The 15359-nt window shown below is 43.4% G+C and overlaps 1 protein-coding gene across 2 annotated transcripts in view; it reads left to right on the forward strand.

Annotated features, from left to right (window-relative positions):
- Positions 1-15359, forward strand: part of INTS3 (integrator complex subunit 3) — a 2345436-nt gene that overhangs the window by 354507 nt on the left and 1975570 nt on the right. For both annotated transcript variants that reach the window (XM_044079970.1, XM_044079971.1), the window contains exon 5: positions 7236-7320. In XM_044079970.1, coding sequence (XP_043935905.1) covers positions 7236-7320 — 85 coding nt within the window. The remainder of the gene's footprint in view (positions 1-7235; positions 7321-15359) is intronic.

Genomic DNA, 15359 nt, shown 5'->3' on the forward strand with positions numbered 1-15359 from the left:
ATTCACCTGCCAACTTTTTATCCTAAACCACAGAATAAAGGGGAGAGACTACTGCACTCTTTGGACATTCACAAGCAGTTACGCTTCTACTTGGACAAAACCAAAGCTTTCAGAAAATCTGAGCAATTATTGGTAGCATATGCTGCAGGAGCACAGGGAAAAGCCATTTCAAAACAGACTATTTCAAAATGGATAGGACATTGTATACATTTCTGCTACACATACCATGGAAAACCTGTACCTAGCAGCATTAGATCTCACTCCACCAGAGCAACAACCACTTCAACTGCCTACCTCAGGGGAGTACCTACCAAGGATATTTTGGAAGCAGCAACTTGGAGTTCTGTACACACCTTCACCAAGCATTACCATCTGCCTCTATACTCTAAATCCAGAGCTGGTTTTGCCACTGCAGTGCCTTTTAGCCACCCCTAATGCCTTATAGGACCATCCACCCTTCCTCAGCTTTGGGATTCTACCCAAGTGTAATGACTGCAGCAGTGTAACACGATGAACATAGTACAGTTTTGTACCTACCATAAATGTAGATGTTCGAGTGTATACACTGCTGCAGTCCAGGTTACCCTCCCTCCTTCCCCTCTTACTGGCTGGTACGTACTTATGTCTTCTTCCCTTACTACCTATGGGGATTTTGCTGGTAGCTGTAAGTTGTTCTTTGCTTTTCTTATGTATGTTTTATTAGCAATTGGAATTGCCTACATATTTAGTGGCACCTGACATCTGGGGCAAGAAAAACCCGAAGAAAATGGTGTCGGCTGCATATTATTATACCCCTGTCGCACTGACGTCAGGGAGGAGGCGACAGCAACCGACGCCGGACCAAGACTTTGGAACTCTGGCCGACTGCGGGACTGCCTGACGGCAGGATAACCCAAGTGTAATGACTGCAGCAGTGTTTACACTCAAACATCTACATTTATGGTAGGTACAAAACTGTACTTTTTGTATTCTCTGGTTGAACCTGAAAATGGCCCACATGGCTTAGTGTTCTACCCAGGTTAACAAACAAAAGTAAGATATAAGTAAATAAAATAAAACCGTGTAGCTGTCAGATCTTCTTTATTATTGCTGCTATTTTTTTTTTTTGTTATTGATTTTATATTTGAAAGTAATGAGCTTGTTTTGTGGTTGGGATGTAGTGGCAGGCTTAGCGGCTAAATGTGCTCCTAATATGGACATGATCTCCTGAGCTGTTCAAATGAGTGGATTTTTGAGTTTTTCTGGTAGTATTAGGCTGTTTTTTGTATATTTTTTTTTTGGTATTTTCACACATTTCCCTCCTCTGTCTGTCTTTAGGCCCTTTATGTTTTTCTTACTAAGAGGCTACCTGCTCTGATTCTTTGCCTGCTAGGTTTGACGGCTATCACCATTTCATTTGTTCCTTTTGCCATGTTCTGCATGAGGATACTTCAGTGCACTTTGTCATTCTAGTGACCTCTAAGGATACATTTGATGTAGCATGCGATAAGACTTGCGAAGATCTGTCACCATCTATCTCTTGGTGACTGAACTCCGACCTTGTATCAGCAGGATGCCTCTTTGTCTTTCCCATGCCCAAGGCCATGGTAACTATGGATGCTTCTCTCCTGTGATGTTGTTAGGGCATTTAGAGGGAAGGATGGTCCAAGGTACTTGATCCCAGTTAGAGGATAGCCTATACATCAGTATTTTGAGGATGAGCGTGGTCCTCCTGGTGTTGCATGCTTTTCATGACCATTTCTCCAAAGGTATGATGTCCTTCCTGACCTTGGCAGTTGTCTTGAATCTCAACAAACCAGACAGAAGCTGATCTTACTCTCTATGTTGAGCAGCCATGAAATTTTGGAAATGGGTGATGTCTTCCTAACACTTCCTGACAGTAATGCATATCCCAGGCAGATCTAGCATACTACTAGACAAGCTGAGCCGGAGTATATCAATGCCTTTTGAGTAGTCCTTCAAACAATCAGTGTCATTAGAGATTTTCAAACACTAAGGCCAGCCTTGCTGTGACCTGTTTGCAGTCCCACACGTTACCAAGTACAGCAGCTTCTTTGTCCTGATCCCTTGGGAGGGACAGCCACCGAAGTATGATCTAGTCCATGCTTGGCCCCTGTATCTACTTTCCATGCATTCACTGACTCCCCATATTCAGAGGTTTATGGGTGTATAGTAGGTTAATGGCCACAAAGTTTTTTATAAGCCTAGCCATTCAACCCAAAAGTGTCCCACACATTTTTATATTATAGACATTTATATAAGGGGTGTATGTTAGTTGGGACATATTTTACTGACTGCTTATGTCCATCAGATACTGGGCACCAGACCAGGAGTGAATTTCCGATTTCCCATCCACAGGTCTAGGTTACTCTTGAATAATGTTAGGGAGGAATTTCACATGGATGGGGAGCCTGTGCCAGAGAATTGGAATTGTCAGAAATACATATCTCTCTCTCCAACATGTCCTACTTATGACACAAGCAAAATTCTGGTACTTGGTTTTAGTTCTGATGCTCGTCATTTCGAGGGTATGCATAAGATTCATCATAGCTGGATCCAAGGATGTACGACAGGCATAGACTGCCTCTCTGTAGTCTGTAGGAAACAGAATATAGAGACGGGGTTTGAGGTGATCCATGTAGGACATTGTGTTTAGGCCCTGTACTCTTTTTTTTGTATGGAGCCTTTGTGGATATTCCAGTTGCTGCTTGTGTCTAGTCAGATACATACTGACAGGGGGCATTATACTCCATGACTGGTCTGATGAAGGCTGAATACAGTGGCACGATTACCTCCCTGGACCTAGATGCCATGCCCTACTTATAAGTTGAGTGACACAGAAATATTTCCTTAATGCGTTAGACACATGTTGGTCAAAGGCTAGGTTACTATCTACATGAGTACCCAAATCCCTGACTACCTAGTGTATTCTTAGGAGTGATTTGTCGATGACGTAGTTTCTTGGGGTGGCCAACTTCCCAAAAGGTACTATTATGCATTTCTTGGCATTGAGTTTAAGCTGTGGCTTTGGCATCGGTCTTTTGTCTGTTAGACCCTCTTGTAAGATGCTGGTGTCTTGGGAGGATTGTGTGACTGCTTCTAACCTACAGTCATCTGCAGACTAGTCAGCCAGAGGCCATTAACATTGACCTTGACATCAGAGATGTATATGCCAAAGAGGAGTGGGTTACGCATGGACCCTGAGGGACTCCACTGGTGACTGGTCTTTTTATGGATTAGGTTTTAGCAATCCTAACTTCCAGGGTCCTATCTGTGAGCCAGCTGGTTATCTAGCATGTTATAAGGGGTTTATGCCCAATTCCGTAAGTTTGTTTACAATGCCTGAGTAGGGTATTGTGTCAAATGCCTTAGCTAGGTTGAGGTGGGCAGTGTGCACCATTTTACTCTTATCCATTGTCTTGATGACCTTCTCAAAGAAGTCTACCAAGTTTAGTAGGTATGACCTTCCCCTGATAAAACCAAACTGTGCTGGGTCCAGTGTCTGAGTATTTTATCACGTTTTTGTAGAAAGCAGTTTGGTGCAAGGCATCTGTGATCCTTGTAGCCCTCTTCTGGCCCAGATTAGTTTGGTTCCTCTTTCTTTGGTCTCATTTGGTCTACTCTTCATGGGTTCTGGATTCAGTCCTGGATCTAATCTCCCATCCCTCCGGCAAGCTTCACCCGGATTTCAAATCCCTCAAATTGACCACTTGGTTCGTCTGCTTCCAATGATGGCCAGAAATTCCAATCTGTCCTTTATAATTGGCAGATTATTTCTTCCTCTCAAAAGCCTTCCACCAGGAAAACTTAAGGCATTAAATGGAACAGGTAGCATTTGGGCTGCTTTTGAAGGAGTGAATTCCTTTTCATCTCCTAGACTCTATCTTGAATTTTTTAGCAGGTCTTTTTCAGTCAGGAGCAAGCTACTCTACCAATAAATTTCAAGTTGCGGGCATTTCTAATTTTCATATTGCACAAAGAAGTGACAGCATAGAAGCAATCCAACAGTAATCCAAAATAGCAAAAATCCAAGTTGAGGTTTTATTTTTGTAGAACAAAAAAATTAAGATGGTCTGACCAACTTTTTGTCTCCTTTTTCAAAGCGATACTAGAAGCAGTGTCCAAGGTCTCCTTGTCCAGATGGTTTACTGACTGTATCTCTCGTGCATAACATCCGTGGGTTGTCCTTGCCATCCAAACCCAAGGCTGACACTACAAAGGCTGCATCTTCCCCAGCAGCTTCTAGTTATGCATCATTGGATAATATTTCCTCAGCAGCTACTTGGTCCAGTACTCACACCTTTGTTGCACATTACTTGCTTGATATACATTTGATGCCAAAGACAGTGTCTGTCTCCTTATTCTGTGCCTCTGTCCCTCTTTCAAACTGACATTTTGTGATTTACTGCATCTAGAGGACTATATGAGCCTCCCCAAAGTCTTCCTTTGTTAAATCTCATCAGCTCTCACTCTGTTTCGGTTTATTGCATTGAGGTGGGGTCTAGAATGTGAGGGGCAAACTCTGAAGATATTAAGTGGTCCATTGCTTTATAGGAGAGGAGCTCAAGCTTCGGAGCCAAAGTCTGCATTGCTGGCCTCTGATCCGATACCCTGTTCCACAGATTGAGATAGATGGAAGAAAACACAGATCTAGTATTGTGGTAACTATATAACTTACTTTCTTTAACATTTCTGACACTTGCCTCTGTACTTTGCCAGTAACTTAAAGAATCACTTTTCTGTTTTCTTCACTTGTATGTAAACTCTTTACTTGACTTTTGCCCACTGTCTCATCATATTACTGTCACTTAATGTGGCTATCCTTTAAGAACCTAGAAATGGCACAACTAATGTTTTTTCACCCCTCACCCCTTTACAGCAGTTGCTTCAAAAGGAACTTTTTTTTTTTTACTTAATCTTGCATTGTAGAATTCTCTGCCACTTGAAATTAGAAATCAGCCTTCCTTAGCCCTCTGCAAGAAAAACTGTTTTCCTACATATCTTTTTTCTGTCAAGCTAAATGTTTCTGCTTTCCTTTACTTTCCTCAAACCCTTCTTCCAGTTTTTCCCTTCCTTCTTCCTTTAACTACTACTGTTTAGTTCTTAGTCACTCTCTCTGCTGCTTAATAGCTAAATACTTGATGAGGGGATATTTCTTTCTCTTATCCCTTCCTTTTTTTTCCCTCTCCATGTTGTCCTAACTCTTTGATACTTCTGTATTTTCAGAATTTATTCCTACCCTTTTCTTAGGGTGGCCACGGTGGTGCAGTGGTTAGCATTGTCGCCTCACAGCAAGAGGTTCTCTGGTTCGATCCTCGGCTGGGGTGCCTTCTCTGCTGAGTCTGCATGTCGTCCCAGTGGTCGCGTGGGATTCCTCCGGGTGCTCCGGTTTCCTCCCACATCCCAAAGACATGCTGTAGGTGGATTGGACACTCCAAATTGGCCATAGGTGTGAGTGTGAACGTGTGTGTGCCTTCAGTGGAAGGTTGGGCGCCGGGCTGGCAACTCGACACTGTAAAACTCTACTGCCAATCACGAGCGGACAGGTGATCCGCTGTGGCAACCCCTAACCGGGAAAAGCCGAAAGAAGAAGATTCCTACCCTTTTCCATTGCTTAGTTTGTTTTGGACGCCTAAGGAAACATGATTCCTATTTGGTGTAGTAGTAACAGCATCCATTTTAATGTTCCCTTACGTGTACCTATATATTTCAACATCTTGGCAAAAGCATTCCTGGACAAAGCAAAAATAATTGGGCGGAACATGACAAAGGCCCTAAATCAGGGATAGATTTAAAATATTACTCTAATAAACTAAGAAAGTTGCTAGAGTGTCAGGTTTTGCATCAGCATGCATTTTCTGAAGGAAATAGTGTAAAGCTCAAATGTCTGTCATTATTTTGTGACATCAGTCCTCCGTGATTTGACATAAAACTGTAAGTTGTATGAGTAGCAGACCAAAAATGTGAGGCAAAATTCTGGACAGTTGAGAGGTATGCTTGTACCCAAGTTATCAACCTCCTGTTTCTGTTGTTTTTCCTCTTCTTTTTCTGTTGACTTCTGTAAACTCAAGTTTAGTACAACCTATTTCTGAAGCTGCTGTTAAGCTTATTAATTATTAGTTATTAAACTGCTGCTATAAGAGACAGGTAGCTAGACTGATTGATTTTTACAAATGACAGAAATAGACAAGTATTTTGTGTGTAAAGTTAAAACTTTTTGCTTGAATACAGCTTAATTCTAGCCTTGCAAATCATTTTGTAGGTGTACAGTGTACTGTTTAACAAAGAGCTGATTAATTAGGAGTGGTAATGCAAGAATGGGTACTGTGATTAAAAAAAAAACCCTTCACGGTGTATTGTCCCCTGAAAGTTGAGAACAGTTAGCATATTTCAACAGTATTATAGAAACTGGTTTGCGTCTCTGTAGGGGCATTGTTTCAATTTGTAAATCTGAAGTGTAAAATTGAACAAATGTCTGATTGAATGTTTGTGAGCCATTATGTTTTATTGCTAGAAAGCTGTTGACTTGTAGAAGATTAATGATTTGTATAAATAGTTATGGTAATAACTATCACGTTTATTGTAATATCTCTAGGTTGAGTTCTTATGATGACCATGTTTCACTGTCTAAGATGAGATGCAATGGTGGCAACTGTCCCTACCTCTCAACTTGTTTGCTCAGGAATTCTGGATAAAGCCAAATGTAATGGGGGATGGCAAAATCGGGGACAAATTTTAAATATTGCTCTTATAAACTTGACAGTTGCTAGAATAACAGGTTTTGCGTTGACTCACTTTTTTTCTGAAGGATATGAAGTTTGAAGCTCATGTTTGCTGTTATTTAGTGACTGCATTCTTTAATGATTTGGCAGAAAACCACACATTTTATGAGGAACAGACAAAAAAATGAATCAAAAGTCTAAACATGTAAAATTCTAGACAGTTTAGAGGTGTGTCACACAGTCACACTTCTGTGATATCTCTAGAAGACTGAGCTGTTTGCATTTGATCAGTAGCAAAGTGATAAAACTAATGAATCAGTGCAGTGATTACTTAGTTGTACTGCATACTGTTTCTTTGGTATCTGTTGCTTAAGTGGAATAGGTGAATAGTATGATGCCGTTAATCTGTAGGCCTACATTTGTTAGTAGTTTTTGCACTGTAAATCTGAAAAGTATGTGGAGATCAATTTTTACTGTGCTAATTGTGCGTTTCACTTTTCTTTTGTTTTTCAGTTAGTATGGCTTGTACGGGAACTGGTGAAAAGTGCAGTACTTGGAGCAGATGGTGTGTGTATGACACTAATGAAACAGATCGCTGGTAAGTACTTTGAGGAGCAAATCAAATGTGGGGAAATAGATTGTTTCACAGCTTGTAGGTTCACAGTCAGCATTCTAGCTTGGATGAAGTGATCATTTTGAAAGTGAATATTTTAACTCTTGAACACACGGGCAGTTGTTGTTATTCTTTCGGCTTTTCCTGGTTAGGGGTCGCCACATTGGAACTCCGATCCGCTAATGATTGGCAGTAGGTTTTTACGGTGCCGAGGTGCCAGCTCGACGCCCATCCTTCAACAAAGGCACGCCCATTCTACGCATGTCTTTCGAACGCCACTCGACCGCGGAGAGGACATGCAGACTCCACACAGAAAGTGCTCCAGCCGAGAATCAAATGGGAGAACCTCTTGCTGTGAGGCGACAACGCTACACGGGCAGTTGTAATCAAGTTTATTTGAAGGTGCTACTCACTCTTTGAGTGATGGCTTTGAACTGTACACCATACTGGGCTGATGTAGATCAATTGTCATGTGAAAGCATCACTGAAGTAGCATTTTACCAGGATCAGTTAATTTTGTTTATTTTTATTTATTTATACTTTGTTGACCTGGTAAGTCCCAGTAGCCCAGTGGCCTCTTTTCAGGGGAGGCTCAAGGTGGTTTTCATACTAACTAGAAGAAATTTGGTCAGGACATCTGGGAACTTCCCGTAAACCTTTCAGTAAGCGCCATGGTGTCTTTTACACCCACATGAGTATACCACCAACTCGGGCAGATGGGACCTCAGTTTAACTTCTCATCAGAAGGATGGATTACTAGCTTTTCCTTATGAAAGGTATGCAGTTGACATGATCATTGTATAAATACAAGTTTGTTGTGGAAAACTGATTTTTCTTCAGACCACTTTTCCCCATCACTCCCAGCATTATGGTATTTAATAACATTGCTTTTTTTTAATTCTGTCTAGGCCTCCAGCTATTCTTCATTGCTGCTTTCTAGGTTAATTTGCATGACTGCTGCTTAACCTCTCCTTTGTATCAAGATCTAATAGTCAAGATGTCCATCTACATTAAACTGATGGGACAGATGCTCCCAGTGTCTGCTCAGTAGATAACACCTTCCAAGATTGGCAGTTCATACCTTTCCAGCCTACAGTGCCCCTCTTCCTATTGCCCTTTTCCAGTTCTTTCATGCTGCGAAAAGCTTGAAGACAGAAGGAAAATGGCTTCACCCTTCTTTGCAAGTTTCTTGAAATTTTGCTGTTTGCATTGCCTTTTTGGATTACAGTGAATTACTGTTTATAGTCTTTGGGTGCCTACCTCTTCAGTTGCTTTTATTGCATTTTTACATGATTTTATGCTTTTTCTCCTCCTCCTGTCTTGGACACAGGCCCTGCCATAATTCTTCATTACAGTTTGATAGTGATACCATGCAGGTGACAGAAACATTTCCATCTGTCAGCTAGCACACTAAGTGCTTGTAGTAGTCAGTTGCAGAGAATGGTACATCCTGGTAAGTTTGTTTGTTTTGCATTTTAATGATACAACTAAGAGACATAAAAAAAAGTCTTGCAGGCGAATTTCACGTTCACAACCTTTCCTACTGACTCAATTCATAGTTCTTCCAACTCGCTCCTTTATCTGTCTCCTGTTCCTTGTCTAGACCTAGGGATGAAAGCTATAGCTAGAGGGCTTATGGATCAAGTAAGCATTCTACATTAAGATTCAGTATTGTGCAGATCTACCTACAGTGTGATGAAATATGTCTGCACCCATAAAAATTTAAGTAAGGCATTTGTATTGATGCCTAGCTCCATTATAATTCAGGAGTTTCACCTTGTTCTGTGTCCAACTATTTCTAAAAATTCCTTGGAGCAAAGTAGAATCCTCAAAAATGTCCTTCTATTCTGATGTTGCTGTATTCGTAACAGTAGGGAGTTGCTGCTTGCAGCGCCACTGTCCGGCCAGTATACCAGAGTCTTTGTTCCAGGAGGGTATGTATGACGTCTGTTACCAGTCCATAAACTGACTTTAGGTATAAAAGTGATGTCTGCACGTACCGTCATCAGAATTTTTCTGCCACAGTGATCATCGGATGCCATTTGCCAGTTCTACTTCTGCATCGCGTTTCTTCAGATGACCGAATTCCAGATTGTTAAAGACCAGACGACCACTTTTGTCCATTACAGATAAGTGCCCGGTGGGGTTTTCTTGCTTATTTTGCTTACTGTTTAGACTTACTTGTCAGCTAGGAAAGGGAAGAGTGCTTGTGGGAGACAAATTCCTCACAAGGACACACACGATAAATGTGTTTTTGTCTAGGCGAGGCCCATAACCATACATCCTGTTCGATTTGTAAGTCGTTAGTCCCCAAGACTCTACGTAGCCATTTAGCGGCTTTGAATCTATATCTTGAGAACCAAAGACTCAGACTCTTGGCATTAGGCATGGAGGGAGAAGTAGGCCCATCCGACGAGCCGCCTCGGAAGAAGGCGAAAAAAGTTAGGCCCGAATACCAGGCTGCACCTTAGACGTCCGAGCAGGCTCTAGAGGCAATTGACGACCCTGAGTCCGTTCAGATGACTGTTACCAAAGCATGTCCAGGAACCTTAACAGAAGCCGGGGTGCAGGATACTGAAGGTATGTCCGCTGAGGTAATTCAGCCATTAGAGTCTGATGGCGGAGGGAAACCACGGCTCGCATTTTCAGAAGCCCCTGCTCCTCCTATTCATGCTAGGCTGACGTCCGCTTCTCTTCTGACTGCTCCTACTAAGCCGACCTGCTTCTCTTCTGACTGCTCCTACAACCCCCCCCCCCCCCCCCCCCTTGAAAAGGGAACAAAAAAACAAGCACTCTGAGCCTCCACAGATGCCTGGTTGGGAATCTTTCTCTCAAAGTCTGTTTAAAGCCTTTCAGGCATTACAATCACATCAACTTCCCCCCTACTCTCACTCCTCAACCACCCCTCCATGTGTCTGAGAAAGATTACTGCTCTTCTGAGGAGTCCTCCTCCTGTGAAACACAAATTGAATCTTCCAAGGAATTCATTATTTCAGATGAGGAGGACTCTCTTTCTCCAGAATCCTCAGGAGAAGAATTCAGCTTTGGGGATACTGTCTCCCTCATAGGTTCATAGGTTCATAGGTTCATACTAGGCTATCTGCCCGAGGGCATTTACAAGCCTAGCCCATAGTTTTGTGGCTTACGCCACCCCTTTAGTATGGGGAACTATACCCATTATTTTGCTGTGCCTCTGTTGAGCAGTGACACTGAGGTAATCCCTGGGGTATATCTGCGATCTCCCATCCATTGGTCAAAATTTCTCTTGAACAAGGCCAGCGAGGTGCTCTGCCTCACATATACCGGGATTTTATTCCACAGCATAGGGAGTCTTTGGGTGATGAATCTATCCCTACAGCACGTCCTATTAATAGCCGTGTCGAGGTTTAAGTCTCCCGCCCTTGTGGCTCTGACGGATCTAGATTTTTTGAGGTGAAGCATATTCATCAAATCTGGGTTTGACATGGCCTTGTATGTTAGGCAAAGGTCACCTCTGAGCAAGCGTAGCGACTGAATAGAGCTGGAGTTCTTTCAGTCGGGCAGCATAGGACAGATGTTTGAGACCCTTTATCCTTTTGGTGAGGAACTTTGTGGCCTCCAGCTGCTGCAAGTGTCGGGTCAGATACATTCCGAATGGGGCATTGTACTCAATCATTGGTCTGATGAGTGATGAGTATAGGGAGACTATGACTTGATCTAGATGAGAATCCCTTCATGATAAGGTGGGCAATGTAGAAGGTCTTCCTAACTACTTTAGCTACATGGGTGTCGAATGACAGACTACTATCAACCTGGGTCCCCAGGTCCCTGATAACTTCTTCTGTGCTCAGTGGATTGCCACCTATTTGGTAGCTAGGGGTAACCTTGTTTTTCCCGAAGGGTATGACTATGCATTTTTGGCATTTAACTTTAGGCCATGGCTCTGGCACCAGTTATCCGTTTCTGTGAGACCCTTCTGAAGGATATCTGTGTCAGATGTGTTTTCTACTATGGCGCCCAGTTTGCAGTCATCTGCAAACTTTGTCAGCCATAACCCTCCTGTGTTTGCTTGTACTTCGGAAAAGTAGATGCCAAACAAGAGTGGGCCCAGGACTGAGCCCTGTGGTACACCACTTGTGACAGGCTTTGAGTCTGACATGGCGCCAGCAACTCTGACCCTGTGGGTTCTGTCACTCAGCCAGTTTGCAACCCATCTTGTGATGTATGGGTTAACATTTAAGCTGATGAGTTTTTCAATGATACCCGAGTGGGGTAACATTTTAAGTGGTAGGCCTGTGAGGTTTCAGACTCCAAGAAAAGGTACTTTGACCTTTTGCAAATGGAGCAACCATCTCCCTCAGCTGTGCCTCCCTTACTGCCTGATTTTCAGGATGCCTTCCTAGGTGCTTCACAGTCTCCTGACTCCCAACCCCCAGCAGCTAAATGACCTGATCGATTTTACAGGGTTCCTCAAGATAGACAGTTTCTTTTCAAGAACCCTCCAGCAGACCCAGCTGTTATAGCTGTTTCTGCAGATAAGACATCCAGACAACTACCTTCTACTGCTGTTTATCCAACTGATAAAGACAGTAAATTTATGGGCAGGACAGGGAAAAGGTATATACCTCCTCCACTCTGGCCATCAGGGCCCTGAACTACCAAATCGACATGGCAGGGTACGTCCTAGATACCATTTCTAAAGCCTCTACCCTTCTGTCTGAGGTTCAGGACTCCCCTATCAGAGCACAACTAAATTAACTTTTCTCCACAGCATCCCAAGTGACCAGGCACTCTAAGTACAGCTATGATGCTGTGGAAGCTTCATCCAAAGCTGCTGCTTCTGGATCAGTGTTTCGACATTATTCCTGGGGAAGGCTACAGCTCCTCCCCATGGATGTCCAAACTAAACTACTGGATGCACCCTTAGACAGTAAGGCCTTTTTCAGGCAAGCTTCTGCTGAGCTTTTCAAATCCCTCCAAGAGAAGGGTAAAGAATTACAGAACCACAAACACATTCTGGTGTCCCCTATTCCTAGATATCATAGGAATTACCCTCAGAAGCCCTCCTTTGTTAGAAGGCAATCTTTTCATTCAGTGCCACAATCAAAGGGACGTAGACAGCTTAGGAAGACTTCTACTCCCAGACTTCCCTCCAGCTCCTCTACCACACCGTTTCGGAGGCAACCTGACCAATCCAGGCCTCCTCCACTGTGACCCCCCCCCTTTGCATCTAGCAACACCCTTATTCCTTCGACTCCCCCTTCCTTCTTGGCGGAGATCAACAGCAGAGCAATGGGTCCTCTCCATCATCCAGTGAGGATATTTCATGACTTGATGGATGCTCCCAGCTTTCTAAGTTATTCCTCAACCACCAAAAAACAAATCCACCTGTTCCCACCCATCATTCACCAACTTCTAAAACAAGGCACCATAGAACCAGTGTCCATCCCTCAAAGAAAAACAGGTTTTTATTCCAGAATGTTTTTGGTACCAAGAAAGAAGGTCCTTTGAGACCTATCCTGGCTCTATCCTTTCTAAATCTCTTCCTCCACGTTCCCAGTTTCAAAATGATCACCTTACCAATTCTCTTGCCTCTGATCCCCTCCCAGGCATTCATGGTAGCTCTAGATCTCAAGGATGTCTACCTCCATACCCCATTCATCCAGATTACAGGAAATTCCTCAGATTTTCAGTAGGCTCCTATCATTTTCAATTCTCTGCATTGCCTTTTGGTCTCTCCACTTCCCCAAGAGTGTTTACAAAGTGTCTAGTCCCCTTTGTTGCTCATTGCAGGACCCAGGGTATACAAATATACCCATGCATGGACGACCTGCTCATCCTTCATCAAGACCATCAACTCCTACTACTTCATTTACAACAGGTGTTGAACACCCTCTCTCTTCTGGGGTTCACGATAAATGTAGAAAAATCTCACCTGATCCCATCACAGGACATGATTTTCCTGGGGTTCATACTCTGCACAGACTGCTTGAAAGCCTTCATCACAGACCAAAGGATTCAGGAACTCTGCCTGTACTTCAATCAAATCCTTACCAAAAAACACCCTGACTGCTTGGGAATTCCTGAGAGTGTTAAGCCACATGGCATCCCTCATACCCATGCTGCCTTTGGCAAGACCCGACATGTGAAAAAATCAGTGGGTTTTAAAAAAACTATAGGCCCAACATTCCTAACCGTTGGACTCTCCACTTCCACTTCTCCTGTGCCTAAAAAAGGAGATCCACTGGTGGATGTCTGCAATGCAGACCGACCCGGGGACCCACATTCAGATTCCAGCACCACAACAACAGCTATCCACAGATGCTTCAGATCTGGGCTGGGATGCAGTGTTACAAACGAACCAAAGCACTTCTCCGTACAAGGAGAATGGTCTACTCTAAGGAAAAAGGACCACATCAAGGAAATGAGGGCACTGCTGTTAGCCCTTCTAACATTCAAGCCTTCTATCCTGCCAGGAACCCTAAAAGTAATCACAGACAATATGACTGTCCTGTGGTACATAAACAAGCAATGGGTGACCAGGTCCTACCCACTATGCAGCCTGGTCATCCAGATATGGAATCTAGCCGCTTCTCTCAGGGTCCACTTATTAGCCATGTATACCCCCTCAGCACAGAATGTTATGGCAGGCACATTCAGCAGAACCTTTACCCCGTCTCATGAATGGATACTTCAGAATGAGGTTTTCCTAGACTTGATACACAGGTGGGGTATTCCACAAGCAGATCTATTTGCCTCCCCACTCAACAGGCAAATGCCCAGCTTCTGCACAAGGAACCCACATCCACAAGCTTGGAAAGTGGACACCTTCTCCTTCTCATGGGGGGGGTGTACCTGTATGCTCTCCCCTTCACTGTAATTCAAAAAGTCATCCTAAAAATTCAGGAGGACAAACCAAAAATTATCCTGGTGACCCCCTTTTGGCTAAGACAGCATTGGTTTCCCCTCCTACATTCTCTAGCCAAGAGCAATCATCACAGGTTACCCCACCGTCAAGACCTTCTCACACAGAACAAGGGATCCCTGCTACACCCACAGGTAAACAACCTAAAATTGACCTTATGGGTGATAGGATTCTAATCCCTTGCAGACACCTTTATTCAGAGGACGTACTCTTTGTTCTGCAGGAAGCCAGAAAACCTAGCACTAGGAGAAACTATGTAGCTAAATGGCACAGATTCTCCAGTTGGTGTCATAGGAACAACCTGGACCCCATCACTACCCCCATTCCAAGGGTCCAATCCTACTTGTGTAAGTTACTCCAGTTAGGACTAACATATTCTTCAGTCAAAGTCCATTTGTCTGCCATTTCACCCCCTCTGGCATCCAGACTGGAAGTCGGACTTTTTCTGAAGGAAGTCCTCCACATCAAACCCCCACGAAAACCCATCCCTCCTCCGTGGGACCTAAACTTTTTGTATTAGAAAAGCTAACCTCGCCCCACTTTGAACCAGCACACACTGTTTCCCTGAAACTATGTACATTGAAAACAGTCCTGCTAGTAGCCCTCACCTCCGCCAGGAGGGTCTCAGAGATCCAAGCCCTTATGGCCACCTCTCCCTACCTTGTTTTCCACAAGGACAGAGTAGTCCTCAGGACCAACCCTTTCCTTTATGCCCAAGGTAGTTAATGAACTCTCATTGAATAAATCTATTAACCTACCAGTATTTTATCCTCATCCACAAAATGCCTCAGAAAGGACCCTACATTCCCTGGATGTACACAGACAACTTTGATACTACTTAGACAAAATCAAAGATATCAGGAAGTCAGATCAGTTATTTATTTCCTTCCATCCCAGAGCCCTAGGGAAAGCTGTCTCTAAACAAACCATTGCTTCATGGATATCAAAGTCCATTTCCTTGTGTTACTCCCACCATGGGAAATCCTTACAAGGTAATATTAAACCTCATTCTACCAGAACAGCTGCTTCCTCTACTGGCTTTTTCAAAGGCATAGACTCCTCTTCCATTTTAGAAGCAGCTACTTGGACCTCAGTACACACATTCGCTAAACACTACAAG

Source organism: Protopterus annectens, chromosome 8.part0, assembly GCF_019279795.1.
Source record: "Protopterus annectens isolate FY-2018-M chromosome 8.part0, PAN1.0, whole genome shotgun sequence".
NCBI classification, from domain to species: Eukaryota; Metazoa; Chordata; order Ceratodontiformes; family Protopteridae; genus Protopterus; species Protopterus annectens.